Raw genomic sequence first — 26,016 nt, 5'->3', positions numbered from 1 at the left:
TATGGTAAAGAGGGAATCTGTTCTTACTGTAACATATGATTCATTGATAAGTTAGCTATATTACCAATTTAATTGTTAATCATCGAGTAACAACGATGATAATCATGTGGTTGGGAGCATGGACAAAGATAAATAAGAAGAAAAGGATTAGAACAACGGTTAGGAGTTTCCCGCGCAGTTACTCTGACACTCAAGTTAGAAGGTGAAGAAGATGACTATTTGGATTGATGTATGTAGGTGTGCTCTTGGATGTCAGGAATAACTACTTTTTATAGAGAGAACAAATATTTTCTATCTGTTTCGATCTTCATGTTGTCATTATTTAATTCTTTAAATAATCTCTGATTTATTCATGCCGATATATTTTTCCTAAAATAACTAGGATTAACAAATTTTTTTCTTCTATTCTGATTCTCACACTGCTGCTATTATTTAATTTCTTAAATAATATAAAATTTATTCACATCGCTGCCTTTTCCTATAATAATTCAAGATTTGCACGATGTTTTTTTCCCCTAAAATGATCCTTCATCCTGCATTGTTCAAGAGTCGGGAGATCCGAGAAACGAGGAAGCTAAGGAGCCGAGAGTTGAGAGGCCAGGAGTGAGAAGCTAGAGAAGCGAGGAGGCCGAGGAGCCAAGAGTCAAGAGGCCAAGAGTTGGGAGGTCAGAGAGACCAGGAGGCTGAGGAGTCGAGAGACCCGAGAAGTCGGGAGGTTGAGGAACCAAGAGGTCTGAGAGGCTAGGAGACTGAGGAGCCAGGAGACCCTAAATTTTCTTGTTGGGATTATCTCAGCAATGTTCTCCAATCCTCTCTTATCCACGTGACGCCTCATAATCACTTTCTGGATTACAAATCTCCCTTTCAAATCTAGTCAAAGAAGGTAAAAGGTTGACTGACTAGACTGTAGTGTAACCGGAATGATCTCATTTGCTTCGACTGCTTAAGTTATGTGGCAAAATCCAAATTTCAATGGGGAGAAGGGATTATTAAGTCTAGGGGGAGGTATTATCCAAATTTCAAATTGTAAAATCTTTTTTGCACTTATTTGCAAAATTATTTGTTTTTACATTATATTTGTTTATCTTAGCTTAACTTGAGTTGCTCACATCAAACAGGGGAAGATTGTTAGAACCCCAAAATTATTTTGATATGATCAAACAAATTAAGTTAGGTCCTATTTGGTGTAATCCCTGTATCTAAGTGTGCAGGAGCTTAGGAGTACAGGAAGTCGAGCGGAAGACGCGGCTAGCAAGAAGGACGGCACGGAAGAGAGCCGACGGGCTCGATGCGTTCGAGGGACGAGTTGTTGCGGAAGAGTACATCGGTGGACGAGAAGAACGTACGCGACGTTCGAGGGACGAGAACCCGAGGAGGAATGCTGCTCGAGGATAAGGCCGGAAATTGGATTAGGGTGAGCCATATTCCGGATAACCGAAATCACCCAAGCGAGTGGAACTAGAGTGGAAGACCCGGACCGAGGCGAGCAGAACCGGAGAAGAGGGTCTGGACCGAAAAAATCAACTGTGTTGACTTTTGTGGGTCCGGGCGCCCGGAACCCTTCCGAGCGTCTGGAACTCAACTCTTATCAGAATTGACGTGTAACTTGATCGATGCGTCGAAGATAGAATTCTATCCCACTCCAGGCACTCAGAACCCTTCTTAGCGCCTGGAACAGTGCTATAAATATAGCTCTAATTTCAATAGTTCAGATAACAACTTGTAATTCATTTCTTTCGGTTCTACTTTCATTTGTGAGCTGTTAACATTGTAAGAGGCTACTCCGCCCGAAGGAGATCGTCATAAAGTGCGCTTCATTTTCCTTTGATTAGCAATCTTCTGATTGCAAACCAAGTAAGTCTTCTTGTGTTTTCTGTCTATGTAATTAGTCTCTTAGTTTTTTATTACAAATATTCTTTATTAAATTATAAGTCGAGAAATGGTTGAGTTTGTTTTTGCAGGACAATTCATCCCTCCTCTTTTGCCGGCCACCAAGGGTCCAACATCAATCACCCCAGTCACCCAAAATCGTTTGGAAATCATTGTAGGAGGAAGAGGCTGGTTGAAGATGACTATCAGGGTTTTGTTGTATATAGGTATGTGTATATATACCTTAGATGTCGGAAAGTACTATTTTTTTATAGAGAGAGAACAAACATTTTCCCTACGTTCAAATCTTCGTGCTATCATTATTTAATTTCTTAAATAATCTCTGATTTATTCATGCTACTACCTTTTTCTAAAAAAAAATCAAGATTAACAGATTTGTTCCTTTTATTCTGATTCTCGTGATGCTATTATTTAATTCTTTAAATAATATAAGATTTATTTACATCACTGTTTTTTCCTATAATAATCAAAATTTGTGCAATAAATTTTTTTTCTTCTTGAAATAGTCTTTTATCTTGTATCATTCAAGAGTCAAGAGGTTAGGAGGCTTAGGAGCCAAGAGTCAAGAGGCCAGGAGCTGAGAGGCCCGAGAGGCTAGGAGGATGAGGAGCCGAGAGTCGAGAGGCCTAAGAGGCCAGAGACATGAGAGGACAGGAGGCTGAGGAGCCAAGAGACCCTAAATTTTCTTGTTGGAACCACCTTAGCAGTGTTCATCAATTGTCTCTTATCCACGTGGTGTTTATTGATCACTCCCCGGATCAAAATCTATTAGACAATTTATACGACCGGTATTTAGTTGGTTTCAAGTTAGTAGGATGCCCCTATGTGGTCCCATCTTGAGGGACCGAGTCCATCTGAGTTGGCCAACTCTAATTTTCTGACCTGCCAAGCAGTCCAACCTCTCAACTTGCCTTTGGTTCAACCTCTTGGCTTGCCGACTTACTAAGTAATCCTCCCAGCTTGTCGACTTGCCAAGCAGTTCGACCTCCCGATTTGTTGAGCAGTTTGACCTCCTGACTTATCGACTTGCTGACCTACTGAGCAATCCAACTTCCTAACTAATTGCCGATTCAACCTTCCGACATACTAAGGGATACGATAGTTACCATAATACGCGAAGGGACATGATAATTACAATGAAATCCTTTAGGGAGGCACGCTCCTTTAATTCCTCTCCCTCTATCAGATGAGAAGAGGACTCAAAAGGAGATCATTTTAATATGTTTTACTCCATTATTTATCGTTTTCTTTATTTCTTTCTATTATACTCTTTTGAGGCTCCATGATGATTTAGACATCACAAGAATCTCACCGGGTAATTCCCGACGAGTTCTTTAACAAGTACTATTTCTTACATAGTTGGCTAACTACATCTTAAAGAGAAACTACGTTACAAGAAGAAAATTTTAATGTCATTACTCTTTGATAGGGAAAATTTGCATGCAGTTTCTATTGGCAAATAAAACTTTACATGCAATCCCTATTGATAAAAATCTTTATTTCTACTCGCTAGTCAAATATATTTACATAATTGCCTTTGATATTTTTAGGTATAAAAAGTCCAAAAATGAGTATATTTCCTCTTAAATTCAGTACATTAAACTAGAATCTAGTATATTTTCTATTAAATTCAGCATGATTCTTTTTCCACCTAAATTGGATAGAAAATATACTAGATTTTTTTTAAATAGTACTCAATTGGATGGAAAATATACTAGATTTTTTAAAATGATGCTGAATTTAGGAGTAATTATATTAAACAGGAAAAGAGTAGTGCTCGATTTAATAGAAAATATACTCGATTCTAGTTTAAAGTGCTAAATTTAATAGGAATTATACTCGTTTTTAGATTATTTGTATCTAAAAAATATGAGGGACAATTTTGATAGAAAATATACTCTATTCTAATATAAAGTGTTGATTTTAAGAGAAATTATACTCATTTTAATATATTTTCCATCAAATTGAGTACACTTATTTTTCCACCTTAGTTGAATGAAAAATATATTAGATTTTCTTTAAATGATACTCAATTGGATGAAAAATATAATAGATTTTTTTTAAATGGTGTTAAGTTTAGGAGGAATTATATTAAATAGGAAAAAAATCATGCTTAATTTAATAGAAAATATATTTGATTCTAGTGTAAAGTGCTGAATTTAATAGGTATTATATTCGTTTTTAGACTTTTTGTACATAAAAAATATGAGGGTCAATTTTAATAGAAAATATATCCGATTCTAATACAAAGTACTGATTTTAAGAAGAATTATATTTACTTTTTGACCTTGTGTACTTAAAAATTTTGAGGAATAATTAGATAATAATATTTATATGAGAGAGTTGAAGTAATAAAATTTTACATATAGAAAATAATTTTTTTTTTTTTTTATGATTAAAGACCACGTATAAAATTAAAATTACGATTGAAGTTTTTTTTTTCTAATTTACCGCCCTTTGATATGAGATAAACTTTTGCTGTCATCAGTGCGATGAGATTTCTGATCCGTGAGCAAATGTAATTTTTTTAAATAACGTAATTGAATAAATAGAAAATAATTTATCTCTTCTATTATTATTTTAAAAATATTTTATAAATAAATTATTTTGCGATGCATATTATTTTGTGTCTCAACGCGTGCTACTTCATGGGTCACATTCACATTGTGACTTCTTAATAATACGAGCACGTGCGATTAATGACTCGACCTTCTAATCACCTCCCTTGAGTGAGTGTTTGATTCTTAAACGGTTCGAACGCACATGGATGAGGATGACCCAAAAATACCCGAACAGCTAGTTCTGTACTAGCGGCATTACCAATTTCATGGATTCAAATTGGGTCTGGAGTTCTGGATCCGAGTCCGAACTCCGATTAGAGAGGTGCCGTTGCGTTCCAAAAACCTGAGCACCCATAAAATGACGCCGTGATGACTGCGACGCCCTACTACTTCCTGACGCTGCCTCGTCACGTGACGCCCGCGAGTCCAAGACGGCGAATGAGCTGCTGCCACCGATGCCCTCGGCCTCTCCGCCGTCGATGATCGTCTCTTCTCTCTCAGTGTCCGCCTTCGCCTGACCTCTCGCCGCCGCCGGCATCGGCCTCCCCATCCGCCGTACCTCCTGCTCTCGGTCACTCTTCCGAGCACGTCTCGATTCCAAGATCCTTCTCCTCGGCCTTAGTGTGTTCGCGAAAAACTGCCTGTGCTAGGAGCCTAGGTATTGGTTTCTTTGTTCGTTTTCTTTTGCGAAGGGATGATTTTCTTGCAAGTGTTGTGTTCTTGATTGGGGTTTCTTTTTGTTCCACAGGCGGGGGAGGGAGGTGTCAGATTCGCTTGCTCTGATAGCCGATGATGGATTTAGCTTGTGGCGTTCGGACGCCGTCGATGGCGCTCGATCGCGGCATTGGTTCGGGTTATTTGAGGTTGGGATACAGAGGGCGGAGTCGCTATTCAGTTCACGAGTCTAGAGTTCATATCGGGACTGGCTCTTTGGGGAGGAAACGTTGCGGGCTTCGTTGCATTCCTGGCGAAGCGCATGGGAGAGGTTGGGCGGACTTGTTTAGTTTTTCCGAGCAAAGGGGGAAGGTTTATCTCCTTAGCCATCGGAAACTTTTGAACCGGTCCATGCTATTGAGTTGTCATTCCAGTGATTCGATGGCATATATTGACGCTAGCAGAGAAGATACTGATTTGACTCAAGGTGAATTTGTAGATGAACATAAATCTGATATGGAGGAATCAGAAATAGAGCCTGCTGATGATTCTAAGTCGATTAGCCCGTTGGCAGAGGAAAAAGATGCCTGTCAGATGGATGAGCCGAGGGAGTTGCTCCAGAAAGCTATCAAAGAATTGCAGGCTGCTAGAATTAACAGTGCCATGTTTGAGGAGAAGGCATTGAAGATATCAGAAACAGCAATTGCCTTGAAAGATAAAGCTGAACATGCTTGGGATGATGTCAATTCTGCTGTTTCCACCATTCAGGAGATTATTATTGAGGAAGATATTGCCAAAGAAGCAGTTCATAAGGCTACCATGGCACTTTCGATGGCTGAGGCCAGGCTGCAGCTGGCACAAGGAGCTACTGATTCCAAAATGGAACAGAAGATATTGCTAGAACCTTCTGCTGATAACAACAATGAACAAACACTTTTATCTGCTCAAGAAGAGATCAGGAGCTGTAAGGAAACCTTGGAAAGCTGTGACGAATCATTGAAACATATCCAAATAAGGAAACAGGAACATCAGAAAGAAGTAGAGAGGTTACGTGAAATTGCTGAGAATGCTCAGTTGGAATCATTAAAGGCTGAGGAGGATGTGTTGAACATTATGCTTCTTGCTGAAAAAGCAGTTGCATTTGAAGTTGAGGCTACTCAACATGTTAATGATGCAGAGTTGGCATTACAGAGAGCTGAGAAAGCCAGCACGTCTACTGATGCTTCAGAACAGCAACCACAACCTTCTGAAGACCAGTTAGTTAAGGAAGAGACAATTTATGTGGAGTTAGCAGGAGCTACTATTGATGATGGAACTTCTGAAAGAGATGATGTTGTTCTTGGTGATGTAACTGTTAAAAGTACTGAAGAGGTTAAATCATATGATGAAATGAGTGATAAAGAGAATGGAAAGTTAATTTTGGATTCTGTCAAAGATGCTGATATGGAGGTGGAAAAGTCAAAGGCAAAGAAGCAGGAACAGAAGGACTTGATTAAGGATAGCCCTCCATCTCTTTATTCCCCCAAGACATTATTGAAGAAGTCATCAAGATTTTTTTCTGCATCATTTTTTTCTTTTCATGTAGAAGATGAAAAATTCACACCTGCCTCTGTCTTCCATGGCCTTGTTGACTTTGCAAAGAAGCAAGCACCCAAGTTGGTTATTGGGATATTATTTGCTGGGCTGGGGTGAGTTTTATCATGGTAATCCATTAACTTTTGCTACACTGCATCCTATTAAATATATGTATTAACATTGACAGTTAATACATGCTATTTAATCTGTAGCTATCTTCAATTCTCATTTCTTCAACCCAGAGTACCCTGTTGCTATGGGAATCTTGTATCAACAAAATAAAGAACATAGAGCTTCAACATGACACATTTTTTTGTCTATTGCTTTTGAATCACGTGGGACATATTTGAGAAGTCTACTCATGGAAAGAGTGATTTGATCGTACTACCAATAACAGCTACTAATTTCCTTGCAAGATAATCATCTATCTTATAAACTTGAACATGATTGTTATTACAAACAAATAGGATGGTGTAGATTATACTAACACCAGTCATGGTTGTGATGCTCTTCTATGTTAGACATTCACTCATTGATCTTTATTCTGTAGCATCACCTAAGGCCTAGGAAGTGCATGATTTTGGAAGTTGCCTATTGAACAGCTAGGTTTGCATGTGATCATCATAAATCAACTATTTCATATTTATGTTTCTATCATTTCTTTGTTAAAATGTTGCATTATGTTGAACATTATGTTTTCATTCTTGATCTTGAAAGTAGAATTGTTTGGTGTGGATGCTGCAACTTTACAAACACATCATTTCATTAAATTACTATTAAACTTGAACTAGTTACTATGCTATGATGCTTATGGAAGGGTTTACAGACACATCATTTCATTAAATGACTGAAATTTGAACCATTTATTATGCTATTATGCTTATGGAAGGGTTAATAACTATTTCTTCTTAAACTGATTGGATTTTCTTCTTGAGGACTTATTTATCCTGGAGAATGTGATATGGCTTGTAATACTACTTCCTACTCTTTTCATATGAACAAATATTTTGTCAAGAGTTAAGTGATTTTCTTCTCATTACTGCATCAGGGCGTTCTTTATAAGTAATCGAGCAGAAAGGACCTCACAACTGTTTCAGCAGCCAGATATAATCACCATTGAGGAAGTTGCCTCATCTTCCAAGCCTATGGTTCGGGCAATAAGGAAGATCCCTAAAAAATTAAAGAAACTTATTGAACACTTACCTCAGCAAGAGGTATGCCATTTTGACTGCAGATATAATCTAATTAAATTTGATTTATATTTTTAGGTGTTCATTAAAAAACATCAACCAACTCCACCTAGTAGGATAAGGCTTGGTTGTTGTTGTTGTTCATTAAAAACATTAAACACTGATAAATAAAGATTTTGAGTGAGAATTTATTTTTAACTTATTTTTTTAGATAAATGAAGAAGAAGCATCCCTCTTTGACATGCTGTGGTTATTGCTAGCTAGTGTTATCTTTGTACCAGCATTCCAGAAAATACCTGGAGGTAAGCTCAACACCATCCTGTTTGCAGTATTTGATTAATTTACTCTTTTACTCGTGCTCTCTTTTTTTTTCTCTCTCAAAAATAAAAGCCTACTAATGGTGGTTGTTTCGAGGAAAAGTCTTTTCTGCCTAATGCCTTGTATCAAATTGGTCCCTCTAATTAGTGGAATGCTTTCTTTGTGTGCCTTCATGATTTACTTATTTTCACTTGCATCTACTAGGGAGTCCAGTGCTAGGTTATCTTGCAGCAGGCATCTTGATTGGCCCTTATGGGTTGTCTATCATTCATCATGTTCATGGGACAAAGGCCATTGCTGAATTTGGAGTTGTTTTTTTGCTGTTCAATATTGGGCTCGAGGTAATGTCTCAATTGTATTTGTCATCAATTATGAACATGCTAATGGTTGATTATCTGCCATGTTTAAGGGGCATACATTATTTTTTTCTTATTTATATTGCAGCTGTCTGTTGAAAGACTAAGCTCGATGAAGAAATATGTCTTTGGGTTAGGTTCTTCTCAGGTGAGTCTATTGTACTGTTGAAATGTAGTGGAATGTTGCAAAGAACTCTGTTATCAGATGTGATTTCTTTTGGAATTTTGAAGGTTCTAGTCACTGCTGTAGTTGTTGGGTTGGTAGCTTATTTTTTCTCCGGCCTACTGGGTCCTGCAGCAATTGTTATTGGCAATGGCCTGGCTCTTTCATCTACAGCAGTTGTGTTGCAGGTATTCTTTTTTCCATTTTGCCTCACCTCACCTCACCTCACCTCACCTCATTATTTTATTTCTTTGTTTAAACGTTTTGTGATTTTAATGCCATTATTTTACCTCACCTCATTCTCTTTTATTTTTATATATTTTTCCATATTTATTTTGTACAATTCAACTAGATTTATCATGTACATATTTCTAGGTGTTGCAAGAACGAGGGGAGAGCACATCACGCCATGGACGTGCTACTTTCTCTGTGCTGCTCTTCCAGGTATGCCTCTCCTCTTTAGTTCTAACTTTCATATTTGGCTTGAAGAACATGACACTATCCTGGTCATAGTACCACCTAGGTGAGATATCATGCTCTTTGGGTATGCTGTAGTATATACACTTGCCCTGCTATTGCAGTGCAAATTTAGCAGGGCAGTTTCACATAGGAGATTCTCAACTGAAAATTGTTTATTCTGCTTGTAATTGTCTATATTAGTGCTTCTGCATTCTTCGATCTGTAAGTTTATGATTTATTCATTTGCAGGACCTAGCAGTGGTGGTTCTTTTGATTTTGATACCTCTCATTTCGCCAAACTCGTCAAAAGGAGGGGTAATCTTCGATAACATATTTTCACGTATCTTACATGTTGCAGAATTTGTATTCTTAAATCTTAGTAATAGTGTGATCAGAATTTACCTTTTAATTGCATGGTCAACATTTTAAGCTATAGTATAAATAGGGATTTTTACAAGCAGATCTGGATCTTTAGTTGTTTCTGTTAAGAATATAAATATATCAAATAGTTGAAAAGTCCCTTTCCTAACAGCTCAAGCTTTCCTATTGTCTGCTGATAAAACTACAATATCTTTTGTCATCTTGTCGTAATTTTCTTTCTGCTCTTGATTTCAGTTTTTCCAAGGCAAACATTTTTTTTTTCTTCAATCCTAATAAAACATTGACAAGAAGTTGTTTATGTTAGGACCAAAAGTAGCTAGAGGGGGGGGGTGAATAGCTCGTCGCTCGCTCGTTGTGCTTCGTTGCTTGTTTCTTGAAGGATATGCAGCGGAAAATACAGAAACAAATCACACAACGCTAACACGGTTGGTTTACTTGGTATCCACCTCACAAGAGGTGACTAATCCAAGGATCCACACCACGCACGCACCCTCCACTATGAAAACACTCCTTTTCGGTAACTACCGAGGGCGGAGAAGCCCTACAAGACTCTCAGTACAAGAAGAAGGGAAAGGGAAACAAAATACAAGCGCAAAGCTTACAATGAGTACAGAAAGCCCTAACCCTAGCTTCTCTTCTTGCCTTTGATCCGCCTCTTGACTTGGAAAGCTTCCAAGATCCTTCAAGAACCGCGATCCGATCTTTGAGCTGTGGAGGAGTTGGCGAGAGATCCGGAGGAAGAGTTCCCGAAGGAAATGACGCTGCGGCTTAAATCGACGCTAACGGTCGAATCCCGATCGATTGGACTCCTAATCGATCGGGAGGCTGGATCGATCCACGGATCGATCCGAGCGCCTGCTGGAAAAACTTCGGATCGATCCACGGATCGATCCGGCGCTTAGCAGTAGCGTCCCAATCGATCCAGCGATCGATTGGGACCTCTGATCGATCCACGGATCGATCCAAAGGGTTCGCGGGACTCACCGGATCGATCGGTGGATCGATTCAGATCTGAATCGATCCACGGATCGATTCAATTGAATCGATCCACGGATCGATTCAAACTCGGATCAATCCACGGATCAATCGAAACTCGGATCAATCCACGGATCAATCCAAACTCGGATCAATCCACGGATCAATCCAAACCGGTTGGCTCAAAACCACGCCTAAAGCCCCTAAACCAACATCTAGTCAATCACGACTTGTTGGTACATAAGACCTAGCATCCGGTCACCTTTGACCAGACTCTCTCACCAGTGTCCGGTCAATCCTTGACCCACTTGGACTTTTCTCTTCTTGCCAAGTATCCGGTCAATCCCTCTGACCTACTTGGACTTTTCTTCCATGTGCCAAGTATCCGGTCAATCCCTATGACCTACTTGGACTCTCACCAGATGTCTGGTCAACCTTGACCCATCTGGATTTCTCATGCCTGGCTTCACTCACCAGGACTTTCCCAATTGCCTAGCTTCACTCACTAGGTCTTTCACCTGGCTTCACTCACCAGGATTTTTCTCCTGCCTAGCTTCACTCACTAGGTCTTTCACCTGGCTTCACTCACCAGGATTTTTCTCCTGGTCAAGTATCCGGTCATCCTTGACCTACTTGACTCTTCTTCAATCCCTTGCATTGTCAAACATCGAAATCCAAACCAAGACTCAAGCTTGGTCAACTAGGTCAACCTTGACCTGAGGAATGTTGCACCAACAATCTCCCCCTTTTTGATGTTTGACAATACCACAATAGCACTTACAATCCCACATGTAAGTTAGACTAATCTCATAGCCTCATTCTTCATGCCACTAGGTAATGAAAGCAGAAATTAAGCTCTTCATTCTCCCCCTAAGAGGGCAAACTCCCTCTTAGGTAATGAAAGCCTAACTTACTCCCTTTCACAAGTCCTTTCATTCTCCCCCTATTGGCACACATCAACCCAGCCTTGAGCACACATCAACCCATGTCTCAATATTGGGCACACATCAACAAATCCATTGTTGAAAGACTCTCCCCCTGAAGAGTTGCTCATCGTAATCACAACTTCACTTATTGTGATCAACACGATAATGAAGGTCCCATACTCTTCATTTTCCCTACATTCTCCCTCAATGTAGACAAAGGCCCAACCTTGAGCCTTTTTCAATCACTCGAAAAACCACTTGAAAATATGAGGATATTCACTCCCCATTTCAAGTTCAAATGCTCATTCATGAGCATTTTCTCTACAGAAGGTTAACCACCTTCTAAGGTTCATGAAAAATAATTTTCATGTCTTTAAAGAGTCCCTCCCCCTAAAGACATGGTGGTAACTTCTGTCATTGCACCAACAATGACTTGGAATCCCTAAAACTTTAGGAAACCCAATTTTAGAAGTTTTGAGGTTCAAATATTCAAAAATTTGAAACAACCTCAACCTAAACTTCAACTTAGCCTTCCTTAACCAATCCATTCTTGTTTTCAACACGAAAACACCCTTTTTATGTATACAAATGTATTTTAGGGGTTTGGAATGGTTATCTAGACTAAAATAGGTTTAAAGATGCTGAAATCAGGCTTTTCCAGCCAAAATCAGCAACTTGGATCGATTGGAGTTGGGTTCCAATCGATCGAACCTATCTGAATCGATCCACTGATCGATTCAGACCTCCTGGATCGATCGGCTGATCGATCAAGCGAGCTTCTGCTCGCGGGAGACTAGCCTCTGAATCGATCCATGGATCGATTCAGGCACTCCAATCGATCCATGGATCGATCGGAGTTCTGATAGTTGCTGAATTTCCAAATCAGCCAACTTCAGAAACCCCTAGAAAATTCTACAAAAATCCAAAAATCATGAAATTTTGTGTAGGCATTATTTAGGGCATATACTATCAAGGAAAAATAGTTTTCTATGAAAATACATCATATTTTCAAAGATTGACACAAACTTGAAAACTTACAAAAACTTTAGTGTTTTCTTCAAGTTTGTGTCTAACTATTCAATGGTGATCACTATCAAAAGATAGCCTTCACCAAGGTTTTCCAAAATCATTTTTAAAAACATTTTCAAAATCAATATCCCATCATGTTCCTTGGGCATAATGCACATTACTTGTACATTAGCTTTCCCAATGATGGGAAAACACATAACTATGTGTTTTGATGAACCTAAAAACTCAAAAGAATGCACTAAATCAACATCTTGAGCTTTGTTTATCATCCTAACATCTCACTTGTATCTAATGTGCACTAAAACACATACAAGTCACCTTATAGTCTTTGTGAGATGTAGATTTTGGTTTTGCCCTAATTTAGGGATCATGCATATCTATCTAGGCATTTTAGAGATATTAGACATCCACCTAGGATGTCACTTGTTAATAAGTGTTGTTAAATGTCATTTGTCCTTAATTTCAAGGAATTAAACTAATGCATGATAATGTTATGACATACATCAAAATAAAATAACTTTCAAAAGAAAGATTCTTATAACTACATGATGTATGAATGTCATGACATGGTATTTTTGGATTTTTCATAATAAAACATGAATGCAAAAATAGACATGATGTCATGGCATATGATGGGCAAACAATCATGGCAAGATTTAGCATAAATAAAATATACCTAGATTAACTATCTAAGTATCCTTAAAATCTTAGCTAAACTTACAACTTAAACCTAGATTGTCCTAAAGTGCTTCAAGAAAATGCCAAAGCCTAAATTGGCATTTCTAATTCCCTTGATTAATGTATGCCAATTGAAAATAAGCATATCCTCAAATGTTGGCATATTTCATTTTCCCACAAGAGTAGCACCTTTAAATTAAGGCCCGGATCGCCTTAAATTTCCTAAGAACATACCAAAATCCCAACTTGGTAGTTCTTATGAATTTCCCAATATGTGTCATTTAAGATTAAAATCAATTCTTCCACCATTAGGCACATTTTACTCTTTCAAGGAGTAAATAATAATTCCATTTCATTTTCAAAGGTTAACAAAACCTTGAAAATGCTCTTTGAGTGTCAATTTCCTCAAAGTTGGGTTAACTACCCTTCTAATCGGAGTTGACACTCTCTAACCCATCTATGGGGTAGAGAAGATGCTCCTAGGAACCCAACACCTATTGGTGCTCCTTGGATGCTCTAGGTATTCACTAGGGATAACTTCCCTAGATACCTTCCTAGTGACCTTGTTTGGCTTCTTAGAAGCCTTGGTCACATTTTCTTGGTCAACTCTAGGGATAGCCTCCCTTGTGACCTTGTTAGTGACTTTCTTAGACTTCTTAGAAGTCTTAGTCACATTAATTGCAAAAATACTCTTAGGGATGACTTCCCTAGTATTCTTGGCTTGACCACTAGACCTAGGGTTTGTTCCATAACTATATGGAACTCTATGGTAAGAGGGCATATCCTTCTTAGCCTTTGGTTTGTATCCCAAACCTCTATGACCATTGGATGACTTTGATTTTCCTAGCCCTAGGTGTTGCTCATTTTGCCCTTTTAGGATATTTTCCATCCTTTTTAGGGTCTTTTCCATTTTATCAAGTCTTGACCTCAAGACTTGATTTTCTATCATTAAATCCTTAGTGTTTGGTTCATGAGCATTTTTGTTTCTAGGCTTGTATCTAAAATCCTTAGAGTTATTGCCTAGATTTTTACCTACATTCCTAACCTTAGGTGTAGTTTTGGCATGTAGGGCCACATGCTTTTCCTTAAAGCCCTCATGCTTTCTATTCTTATGATAAATTGCATTAAAATGATAAAAATTTGACCTCGCATGCTTTTTACCATTTTGCAAGGGAATAGGCTCAATAAAAGATACCTTCTTCTTTACCTTGGAGGCTCCCCCTTGACTAGTGCCTCCTTGAGCCTTGACCATCTTCTTCCCCTTGGGGCATTGACTTCGGTAATGCCCCTTTTGATTGCAAGAGAAGCATATAATATGCTCCTTGCTCTTCTTTGTGTTGGGGATGATCTCCTTGGGCTTCACCTTGCCCTTTTGTGCCACTTGGCCCTTCTTCTTGGCCAATTTAGGGCACTTGCTCTTGTAGTGCCCATGTTCCCTACATTCAAAGCATATAATATGATTTTTATTATTAATTAAAATATTTATACCTTTGCTTGTAGGGGTGACATCTTTCCTTTGGATCCGGAGGTAGAAGCTTCCTCTTGATCCAAACTTGATACTCCTCCATTTGATTTTGCTTGACTTGTGGAGGTGGACGCTTCTTCATCCTCTTCTTCTCTTGACCCGGATGTGGAGGATTCTCCTTCTTCTTGATCCGGTGTCAATGAAGATTGCTCCCCCTCAATCCTAGAGGTGGAGGCTTCTCCTTCTTCTTCATCCTCTTGTACATGAAACAAGGAATATACTACTTCCTTGCTCTTTTGATTGCACTCCTTTGAGGATGAAGCTTCCTCTTGGACTTCTTCTTCGGAAGTTGAGCATCTCTCAACTTCGGAGTCCTCCTCTTGATCTTGATCCATTGAGTCGCCCTCTTTGGATTCCTCTTGATTCGGTACAGTGGAGGGGATCTCATGGATTAATGCCAACTTGCTCCAAAGCTCCTTGGCATCCTTGAATTCTCCAACTTGAGCCAAAATATTGCTTGGCAATAAGTTGACCAAAAGCTTGGTCACTTTATCGTTTGCCTTGCTCCTTTGAACTTGCTCTTGACTCCATTTGCTTTTCTTGAGAGGCTTGCCCTTGGAGTTTGTTGGAGCTTCAAATCCTTCCATGAGAGCAAACCATTGCTCTATCTCCATCATCAAGAAATTTTCGATTCTTGATTTCCAAGAATCGAAACTCGTGGAAGTGTATGGTGGAGCCACCCTTGTGTCAAATCCAAGTCCATCTTGGAATTGCATCTTGAAGTTAAGCTTCTTGAAATCTTTGACTTTTGATGATTTTGCTTCAACTTCTTCACCCTCTAGCTCTTCTTGTTATGCTTGACCCTTCCGGCGATGATTCCGGTGAAGAGCGGCCTCGCTCTGATACCACTTGTTAGGACCAAAAGTAGCTAGAGGGGGGTGCTCGTTGCTCGCCGTTGCTTGTTTCTTGAAGGATATGCAGCGGAAAATACAGAAACAAATCACACAACGCTAACACGGTTGGTTTACTTGGTATCCACCTCACAAGAGGTGACTAATCCAAGGATCCACACCACGCACGCACCCTCCACTATGAAAACACTCCTTTTCGGTAACTACCGAGGGCGGAGAAGCCCTACAAGACTCTCAGTACAAGAAGAAGGGAAAGGGAAACAAAATACAAGCGCAAAGCTTACAATGAGTACAGAAAGCCCTAACCCTAGCTTCTCTTCTTGCCTTTGATCCGCCTCTTGACTTGGAAAGCTTCCAAGATCCTTCAAGAACTGGCGATCTGATCTTTGAGAGCGCTGTGGAGGAGTTGGCGAGAGATCTGGAGTGAATCGGTGAAGTTCTGCCGAAGGAAATGAGCGCCTGCGGCTTAAATCGACGCTAACGGTCGAATCCCGATCGATTGGAATGCTCCCAATCGATCGGGGAGGCTTTGGATCGATCCACGGATCGATCCAGAGCGCCTCTGTGCTCTGGAAAAACTTCTGGATCGATCCACGGATCGATCCAGCGCTTATCGCGCGAAGTAGCAGCGTCCCAATCGATCCACTGATCGATTGGGACCTCTGGATCGATCCACGGATCGATCCAAAGGGGTTCGGCTCATGGGGACTCCCCCGATCGATCAACTGATCGATTGGGCATGATCCAATCGATCGACTGATCGATCCAGATCTGCTGGATCAATGCGCTGATCAATCCAGATCTGCTGGATCAATCCGCTGATCAATCCAGATCTGCTGGATCAATCTGCTGATCAATCCAGATCTTGGTTTTTGCCCAAAAGCAAGTCCAAAGCCTCCTAAACCAACATCCAGTCAATCATGACTTGTTGGTACATAAGACCTAGCATCCGGTCACCTTTGACCAGCTAGGACTCTCTCACCAAGTGTCTGGTCAATCCCTTTGACCCACTTGGACTTTTCTCTTCTTGCCAAGTATCCGGTCAATCCCTCTGACCTACTTGGACTTTTCTTCCATGTGCCAAGTATCCGGTCAATCCCTATGACCTACTTGGACTCTCACCAGATGTCTGGTCAACCTTGACCCATCTGGATTTCTCATGCCTGGCTTCACTCACCAGGACTTTCCCAATTGCCTAGCTTCATTCACTAGGTCTTTCACCTGGCTTCACTCACCAGGATTTTTCTCCTGCCTAGCTTCACTCACTAGGTCTTTCACCTGGCTTCACTCACCAGGATTTTTCTCCTGGTCAAGTATCCGGTCATCCTTGACCTACTTGACTCTTCTTCAATCCCTTGCATTGTCAAACATCGAAATCCAAACCAAGACTCAAGCTTGGTCAACTAGGTCAACCTTGACCTGAGGAATGTTGCACCAACAGTTTATACTGGTGTCCAGTAGTCTAAAACTAATTATAGTTGCATTTGAAGGGTTGAAAATTATCGTGAGGCCCTTCTTCTGTTCGTTACTGACATCATCTGCAAGTATTGGCTAACAAGAGTTTGTACAATCACTTTGTAGAGAAATTACTACCAATCTTCTTTGTGTTGTTTTGCCAAATCTTGTGGACATACATTTAGTGTGAAGTTTGTTATGACAGTGTAACTTTGGTTTTCTTTGCCTGTTCTGGACCATCTTGCTAGTCATCTGCAAGCAAATGACATGAATTTCCTTTATTATTGTTTGTGCCCTTACATGATATGCTTATCCAACTTCTGTTTTGAGTTATTATTGCATCACAAGTGATTCTTAGCCCCAAACCCCTTGTATTTATTATTACTTGAGGGAATTCTATGCCCTTCAAATATCATAAGGCAGTTTGTTGTCGATATGTTTTGTTTGCAGTTTTTGTACAATCTTTGTGATTATTGTTTCTTTTCATAGATGGGATTACAAGCAATAGCAGAGGCGCTTGGGTTGGCTGCTGTAAAAGCAATAGTTGCTATTACTGCCATAATTGCTGGAGGACGCCTGGTATAGTTTATCTTATAATAATCAAATTGATAGTGTATTGTATAATAGATGACCAACAAACATATTACGACCTTTCTTTTGGGTGCCATCTTCCTAAGCCAAGTAAAGTTATCATATTCTCTAGCCTGCTTATTTTTGCATTTAATAGTATCTTTTGTTAGCACTATGCTATGGTGTCATTAAAAAGGATTAAATAAAAAGTACTATTATATGGGAGTAATTACATGTAGCTCCATTAAATGAGAATGAGAAAAAAATAAGTTAACAGTTTAAAATTCTTCTTAGAGATCAATAGATTCTGTAGTCGCACAGCTGGAATCAATTGGAGTAGAAGGTATCAGTGTATATGGAGCCTAAACAATAAATTTGCAATGAATTAAGTGATTTAACCATCAATTTTTGTCTTCTCTCTCAATTTTTTATTCAATTCCATGAAATAGGATCACCAATTTTTTCTATGCTCATTCTGAAAGTCCATACCATTTTTTTTTAAATTTTCATTGGATATAGGGATTGTACTTCTAGCATAAATATTCTTTAGTGTCAGCGTTGGTACTTATTGTCTTTTCTATGAACTGGCAGCTTCTTCGGCCAATTTATAAGCAAATTGCAGAAAACCAAAATGCTGAGATATTTTCTGCAAATACACTCCTTGTTATCCTAGGAACAAGTCTTCTTACAGCACGGGTATGCACAGCTGTTTATCATGATTTCCAACATACCTTTGGATTTTGAAATGATGACAAATGAAATTTCCTGTACAGGCTGGACTTTCTATGGCGTTGGGAGCTTTTCTAGCGGGTCTCCTCCTAGCAGAGACTGAGTTTTCCTTACAGGTTGAGTCAGATATTGCTCCTTATCGTGGCCTTCTGTTAGGCCTCTTTTTCATGACAGTAAGTATATCAGTTCTCATCTTTCAAAATTTATTTTGCAAGTGAATGAAATTAAGGGTCAATGTAGAAAGTGGGCTATGGCATGCCTTTGATAGGCATTCATGGGCATATTGTGGTACATCAAAAACAGAGTTGGCATGGCATTCGGCAGCATGCACAATTGTCCAGTAGAGTTTGATTAAATGAAGGATGCACATTGTCAATTTCCTTGTTCAATAAGTGATCTGAAAGAGGAAAAAAAAAATACTACTCCCCTTAACTAGTTCAAAACTACCCTAAAAATTTGGTTGATAAGTGATGAAAGAGTAAGACTTCTCCTTTCCTAGGCCTGTAAATCACTTTGAAAGTTGGCAGCTCAGATTTGACAGCTCAAGTAAGAAAGCACAACTTTTGCAAATTAATCTCAAGCTATTGACTTCTTTGAAGAAATGCTATTGCACAGAATGGGAAAGAAGTTCAGCAAAATGGATTAACATCTAGAAAGGGTTACTTAAACTCTCTAACATCAAGTCTCTGAACTCTGTCTAGCTGATCTTTTGTTGTATTCTTGACTTGAAACTGAACAAAGCCAACTACTTTTTTGAAAATCCGAGCCACATAGAAGGCAATTGGTGATGGATGAATGGTAGTCGTGGCATGTGGAGATATCGTTTCTGTATGCATTTAGGCTATTTGGTGAATAGACGAATGGTGGTCATGGTGTGTAGAGATATTGTTTCTATATACATTTTATGCCACTAAGGATGACCAAGAAATGCAATGAAAAGTTGTACATATCATTTCTACTCAAATCGTGCATCATGTTAATCTTAATTTTCACAAGACTAATCAAGGGATATAATTCATGCAGCTGAACTCAAAAAGTTGGGTCAAAAATTTCTTGATGATGATGAAACTAATAATTTAAATAGGTGCATTGTATTTTGAACTATTTTTGCAAAGATGTTTCTATATTGTATTATAGAAGTTTGCTAGAGATCCTTCGCGATCCTTGAAAATATAATCCTTTCAATCTTCATGCCCTCTCTTACCATCTACGTCTTTTCAGGTTGGTATGTCTATTGATCCGAAGCTTCTTCTTGCAAATTTTCCAGTTATTATGGGGGCGTTGGCTCTTTTAATTGCTGGAAAGACTCTGGTGGTTGCTCTATTAGGTAGGTTATTTGGCATTTCAACAATAGCAGCAATAAGGGTTGCTCTTTTACTTGCTCCTGGTGGAGAATTTGCATTTGTTGCCTTTGGCGAAGCTGTAAACCAGGTGATCTATTGACAGCTTCCCTGTTCCATTATTTTCTCAATAGATTTACTGACTTATTTTACTCTTTCTGGAATCTGGATTTAGGTTTTAAATACTGCATAAATTCCTATAGGAGAACTTGCCACTTGTGGTATCTTTATCTATATAGCAGATTGTATGCCAACTGTTCCACCTATAAAGTAGATTAGGGATTAATAACAAATAATGCATTCTAGTACTGGTCCTTGAACCTAGTAAAGATGGGTTGGCTGAAACTAGTCCAACCAACATTAGTAGCCTTGACATGGACACATTCCATTAAATGAGTTTTTGTTTATGTTGCAGTAGTTTCATACATGCCATTTTGCATTGACTCCATCAAATAAGATAATTATGCCCTTTTCAGAAGAAAAAGGTTATCCCCTTGCACAATATCACAATTTTGACTGCTAGATGAAACTTAATCTTTCCTTTTTTTTTTCAGGGCATCTTATCTTCTCAACTTTCATCCTTACTGTTTCTAGTTGTTGGTATTTCAATGGCTCTTACACCGTGGCTGGCTGCTGGAGGCCAGTTGCTTGCTTCTAGATTTGAGCAGCATGATGTCAGAAGTCTGTTGCCTGTTGAATCTGAGGTAAAACGTTTTTAATCTGTGATATTTGCAGGTTATTCCTTTTTCATGGCCATTGCATATCCATTTTTTCCTCCAAATACTGGCCACAGTTAAAATATTGTATGTCTTGTATTTTATTAATAGTCATGAAGTGGCATTATGGTATCTATCTTCAACCTCTTTCAATCTGCTGCCTTACGTGGATTTGGAACAATGAATCATGTGGTTGGAAAAAGACATGTATTCAAGAGGGAAAACTACAGTCATTCTTTCCCTTGATATATGCCGTATCAACTCTATTAAGAGGGAAAACCGTAGTCATTCTTGACTAAGAATGATTATAGCTTAGAACCTTACTGTTAGAAACTGATTAGCTCTTTCTCTCCCCTGTACTTGAGGTCTTGAAGTAAACTAGATGCCATCGTTTATAAAATCTTGCTATTTCCTTTTCTAGTTGCATTTATTATGTACCAGTCCAACTTTAATCTCGGTTGTCATCTTTATCTTGTATAGACTGATGATTTGCAAGACCATATAATCATTTGTGGATTTGGACGTATTGGGCAGGTATTCTCGTTGCGCTCTATTTAACTTATTTGCCATGAAGCTTATGGATTCTTGAATCATCAAGTATTTGTTTGGATCTAAATGTAGAATGTTTAAACTCACTTTTTTTCCTTTTTCACCATTTAGATCATAGCCCAACTTCTTTCTGAGCGGTTAATACCATTCGTTGCTCTTGATGTCAGAAGGTAAATTTCCCTTGCACTTCATTTCATCATGTAATTTTTGCCATGTTTAATGTTTTAACCTTCTAGTTTGTATTATCAGTGATCGGGTAGCTGTTGGTCGGGCACTTGGCCTTCCTGTATATTTTGGTGATGCAGGAAGCAAAGAGGTTAGAGTTATTCCTTCATGTGTTTTTGATCATGTCGTACGTAATAAATTGACATTTTTGAAGTATGAAACATTAGGTTCTTCATAAAGTAGGGGCCGAGAGAGCTTGTGCTGCTGCAATAGCTTTAGATACTCCTGGTGCAAATTATAGAACAGTTTGGGCTCTGAGCAAATATTTTCCAAATGTTAAGACATTTGTTCGAGCCCATGATGTTGATCATGGCATTAACTTAGAGAAGGCTGGTGCAAGTGCGGTAAGTGATCATATAATTTACACCTTTCCTTTTGCAAGTCATGGTAAAATATACAAAACATGTTGACCATTATTGTTTTTCCTTGAACAATTTCTTTGATAGATATATATTATATTTTTCATGGAAGAAGATCCTCCTGCCTTTCTAACCATGTGTTGTGTTATGAATTGTAAGGTTGTACCAGAGACTTTGGAACCTAGTCTTCAATTAGCAGCTGCTGTTCTTGAACAGGTGAATTGGTGCATTATGATTTAACATTCATAACTCCAAACAATTGGTACTTAGGTTCAATAAAAAACTGGCTGGCTGCAGTATTAACAGTGAACTTGTGTTTCCTCTCAGGCCAAATTGCCAACATCAGAGATTGCTGCCACAATCAATGAGTTTAGATCTCGTCATCTCGCAGAGCTTACTGAGGTAAGATGCAAGAAATTTTTGCACTGTGTTAGCTGGTCTGTCAGTTTTTTTTTTAATCACTCAGTTATATGCTGAAGTAAATTTTTATATTCCTCCTAGAGATTCCTGGTGAGATTGCTTGATTCACATTAAAATCATACCCCTCAATATGGTCAGAAAATACCTGCAACCTCTTAATATCCATATAAATTTAACAATCTGCAAAAATATTGTTCAGAAATTTCTGCTTGAGTAGCAAACCAGTTGAATGTAGGAGTTCAGAATGCTGGCTAATCTTAGTCCACTTATTTAAACCTCATAAACTCTTGTTATATCTCATAATTTCCCTTTTGGCACTAAATTAGAATTTGTCATCCAATCAAGGCCTCAAATTCTCATCTGGCGCTTTATAAGACCCAACAAACGCCATCTTCATAATTGCTTGTAGCTTTTTCTATTTGTAGGTTTTAACAAGTAAATCATAAGGTATACTTTGATATCATTGTTGCTATAATAGAAAATATGTTCAAACGTGAGAACTGACTCATTTCTTATGCTTCAGGAAGGTTGTGAGCTTCACCCCTTTCTTTTCTTTTGTTTTTGCTTGTAGTTACTTGAAGCAAACGGAAACTCTCTTGGATATGGATTTTCACGGGCTTTGTCCAAGCCGAAGCCTCCAAGTTCTGATTCCGACGAGAATGAAGTTATCGAAGGAGCATTAGCAATATAGTTATCATACATCAGATTTCACAGGAGCAGAATTTTCAACAAATGTATAGATGATAGTTTTTCATTGGGAAATTTCCCAATTGTAAATCTAAAGAAAAGGGGAGAACCCAGAAAACCCCAAGTTTTTCTTCATTCATTGGGCTTTAACCTGAGCCAATGTGGTCCTATCCTTTTTCGCTATTCCGGATTAGCGGGAGCGGCAAGTACTGGGCTGCCCGTTTTGTTAGGCAATTTGCTCCCTCTAAAGTCAATTTCTGTTGTTTTCATTCACAAGGCTTTCTCACTTGTAATTTTCTTCTAAGTGTCTAAGTTTTTTTTTTTTGTTTCTTCCAGTATTCAGACTCAAATTCTGTCAGTTCAAAGGTGTTTGGAATTGAATAAAAGGAAGCCTACAAATCCATGTTTACTGTGGTTTACATTTGCTTATTTACTTGTATTTTTTGTCATTTCATCCTATCACATATATATATATATATATATATATATATATATATATATATATATATATATATATGTTAATAATTTAGGTGTTCATTTCATTTGATTAATCCATGTTAATTTAGAATTCGATTTTTGACCTATTATTATTATTATTATTATTTAGTGCTTTAACTATGCACCACTCTTTCATGTTATCATAACTATCCAATAATGTGGTTGGCTAGATTGAATAGATCATATGCCTCCAACGGGCATAACTAAGGTAGTATGTGGATGATAAATTATCACAAGAGAAGTGGGATCGAATTCTCAGGGAATAATCTATAATTAGAGAAGAGTAAATTATATCAATTTTCTTTGAAGGGTAAATTATTTAAGATGATTAATATTTTTTTTTAAAAAAAAAAATTATAAGAGAGTAAACCTCGGCCCCCGAATTTATATATTCTTCAAACGAAATGACCAAACGACAGCCTTCCAAGTTCGTAATTCCCTGAAAACAAAAATCCAACGGCTTCCTTCCAAATTATTATTCCCATGACAATTACAAACCTTACACCCGTCAACTGCCCATTGGCCAGACGGTGATTTTAAATTTGATCCATTTAGTATTTATTATTTTTATTTTATTTTATGAAGGGCATGCCATTGTCAATTGCTATTCTTATTTTGGACGGTGGGTTTCCTATTTCCTTTATACTACTTCACAAAATCCACAAGCATAAAACAAAGCTAAAACGATATTATTTATTTCGCAAAATGTTCACCTCAATTGCCGACTTTCTGTTTAAAAGTTTAATACATAAATAAAATCTAGGTTAATAAGTGATTGAGCACGATGATGACGGCACGAGAAAGAACAATGGGTTTGTTGATCTTTTTAAAATTTTCTATATATTTTTTTTATTTATTTAGTTGGTATTATATATATCTAATTTACCCCATTAATTATGAGAGGATCGTATTGTAGAATATTTTTTTTTTATATAAATTGGAAAACGACGGATTTATTGTGTTTGATGGAGAAGATCTTTTAGGATCGGGTACAAGGGGACTTTTAAATAAATTATGAAACATATCACTAGGTTGCTTTACGACAAAGATAGAACAATGCAAGTCATCATTTCGCGCATGCTCCACTAAAGTTTTACATTTATTTTAAAAACACCTTAAAATATTTTTTCTAAAGTTTCAATCCCATGATAATTTTCCGTCCTAAAATGCTATTCTAATAACTTAAGATTTTCGTAGCATTTTGAAAAAATGTAAATTTTAAAGATATGAAATGAATTTTTTCCAAACAAACAAAAATCTACACTCTCTCTATTGGTAAAAGAACCGACAAGTTTTAAGTGGGGCGGTTTGAATTAGGTGTCGGATGTAATTGAACAAGTCAACGTTTGTAGTGTTAGATGTCCAAATCTACCCATGAGCCATGAGGGAATCTAAAACTCTTGTCTTATCTCTCACATCATCCGCATGAATATTTTTCTCTTTTTTTTTTCAAATAAAAATGATCATTTTACCGAATTACACCTTTGTTTTTCTTGTCTTTATCTCAAGTTCATGTGGTGCCTAGGTAATCCATTTTACGTGAATCTGACTAAGCCAATAATAGATCACACCTTAAGTTTGAATTCTATCCTTTCATAGAAATTAAAATGATTTCATATTTTTTTAATCTCTCAATTATATACCTTAATATATATTTTTTAAATTTTTACGCTAAGTATACATCATTTTTGTCCTTGTTTTGATTGACTCTTTTTCTTCTAACATGATTCATCTTTGTATCTTTTCATCAGGGGAAAAAGATTTAATTTGGGTATAGCTTTACCTTAAGCATAAATTTAAATTAATTTTCAATAATCTCTTTCCTTAATTTTTTTTTAAATTTCATATAAGATAACTATAATACTTACCTTCCACTAATCATATATTTTTTTAATTTTCAATATCAAATTGAATAACTTTATAGGTTGTTCAATATATTATTTTTCTATACATTTTCATACATCTATTAGAATATCATCAGGTCCAAATATTTTTTCATTTTACATCCCATTTAAAATTTATTTTATTTTGAAAATTTAAATTTTATGATAAAAATTTAAATTTCTATATTCATTTTACCTACTAAAACTATCTTAAATTACGCTGTTCATCTAAATTTTTATTAAAAAGTTGATAAAAATATTTTTTTCATCACTCTTTTATTTTCTCATCATTAATAGTAACCTATTGTATTTATCTTTATTATATTTTATTTAAATAAAATTCCTTGTATTCCTCTCTCTCTTTCTTTAACTATTATATAAATATCTTTTCTTTTTCTTTTATATCCAATTTTCAATATAAACTTTCATAGTTTCATTTTTTTGTTTCATTTACTATTTTCTTAACATCGTTCTTGACTACTATATATATATTTTTAAAGTTTTTCTCATTCTTATAAGTGTATAATACCTTATAGATGGTTGTTCACTTTTTCTTTCACTTTTTTCTGTACCTTTTTATTTCACCATCAAGATTGTTTACTTGGTGACACATGACTAGTTGACTCATCGAGTACACTATTAACTATTATTTTTAATTTTAATGTACTATTTAAATCATTGTGTATTTCTTTTGTTCTCTTATTTTTTCTTTAAATATATTTTATTTTTCATTCTTTAACTTCCACCATTTAAGATTAGGAGTACGTACATTTACCTTCTATTAATATTAGACTTGTGGTGGATATCTAATATGACACTTGATAATATTTGTAATTTTTTTAATTTTTTATTAATCATACAAATTAATTTATAATTTATTATTTCATTTTGAACTTGACTAAATATTTTTCTATTTTCTTGAAAAAAACGTATTTATTAATATAAAATCGTACTATTGCAAAAACGTATTTAAAAGTTTTGAGTATAATTTTGAAAAAAAAAAAGCAATTTCATTAATTTGTTATTATTATTATTATTATTATATTTTTGTTTT

At 37.1% G+C, this 26,016-nt stretch overlaps 1 protein-coding gene across 1 annotated transcript; it reads left to right on the top strand.

The window, feature by feature from the left end:
- Positions 1–4,829: 4,829 nt before the first annotated feature.
- On the top strand, positions 4,830–23,000 carry LOC122047259 (K(+) efflux antiporter 2, chloroplastic-like). Its single transcript, XM_042608422.1, has 21 exons — positions 4,830–5,109; positions 5,200–6,793; positions 7,729–7,894; positions 8,082–8,172; positions 8,393–8,529; positions 8,633–8,692; positions 8,776–8,895; positions 9,083–9,151; positions 9,416–9,481; positions 17,476–17,565; positions 18,148–18,252; positions 18,330–18,458; positions 19,507–19,716; positions 20,180–20,329; positions 20,822–20,875; positions 21,002–21,060; positions 21,140–21,206; positions 21,283–21,459; positions 21,634–21,690; positions 21,802–21,876; positions 22,466–23,000. The coding sequence occupies exons 2-21, from the start codon at positions 5,241–5,243 to the stop codon at positions 22,583–22,585; spliced, it is 3,555 nt and encodes a 1,184-aa protein (XP_042464356.1). The 5' UTR covers positions 4,830–5,109; positions 5,200–5,240; the 3' UTR covers positions 22,586–23,000.
- The last annotated feature ends 3,016 nt before the right edge of the window (positions 23,001–26,016 follow it).

This window comes from Zingiber officinale, chromosome 2B (genome assembly GCF_018446385.1).
Source record: "Zingiber officinale cultivar Zhangliang chromosome 2B, Zo_v1.1, whole genome shotgun sequence".
NCBI lineage: Eukaryota > Viridiplantae > Streptophyta > Magnoliopsida > Zingiberales > Zingiberaceae > Zingiber > Zingiber officinale.
This window is presented reverse-complemented; position numbering and strand designations above follow the sequence as displayed.

Bases quoted from the DNA above. Each gene is read 5' to 3' on its own strand.
- LOC122047259 (XM_042608422.1), top strand. From the start codon at position 5,241: ATGATGGATTTAGCTTGTGGCGTTCGGACGCCGTCGATGGCGCTCGAT. The intron at 7,895-8,081 runs GTATGCCATTTT...TTATTTTTTTAG, and splicing joins AACACTTACCTCAGCAAGAG to ATAAATGAAGAAGAAGCATC. The intron at 21,460-21,633 runs GTAAGTGATCAT...ATGAATTGTAAG, and splicing joins AGAAGGCTGGTGCAAGTGCG to GTTGTACCAGAGACTTTGGA.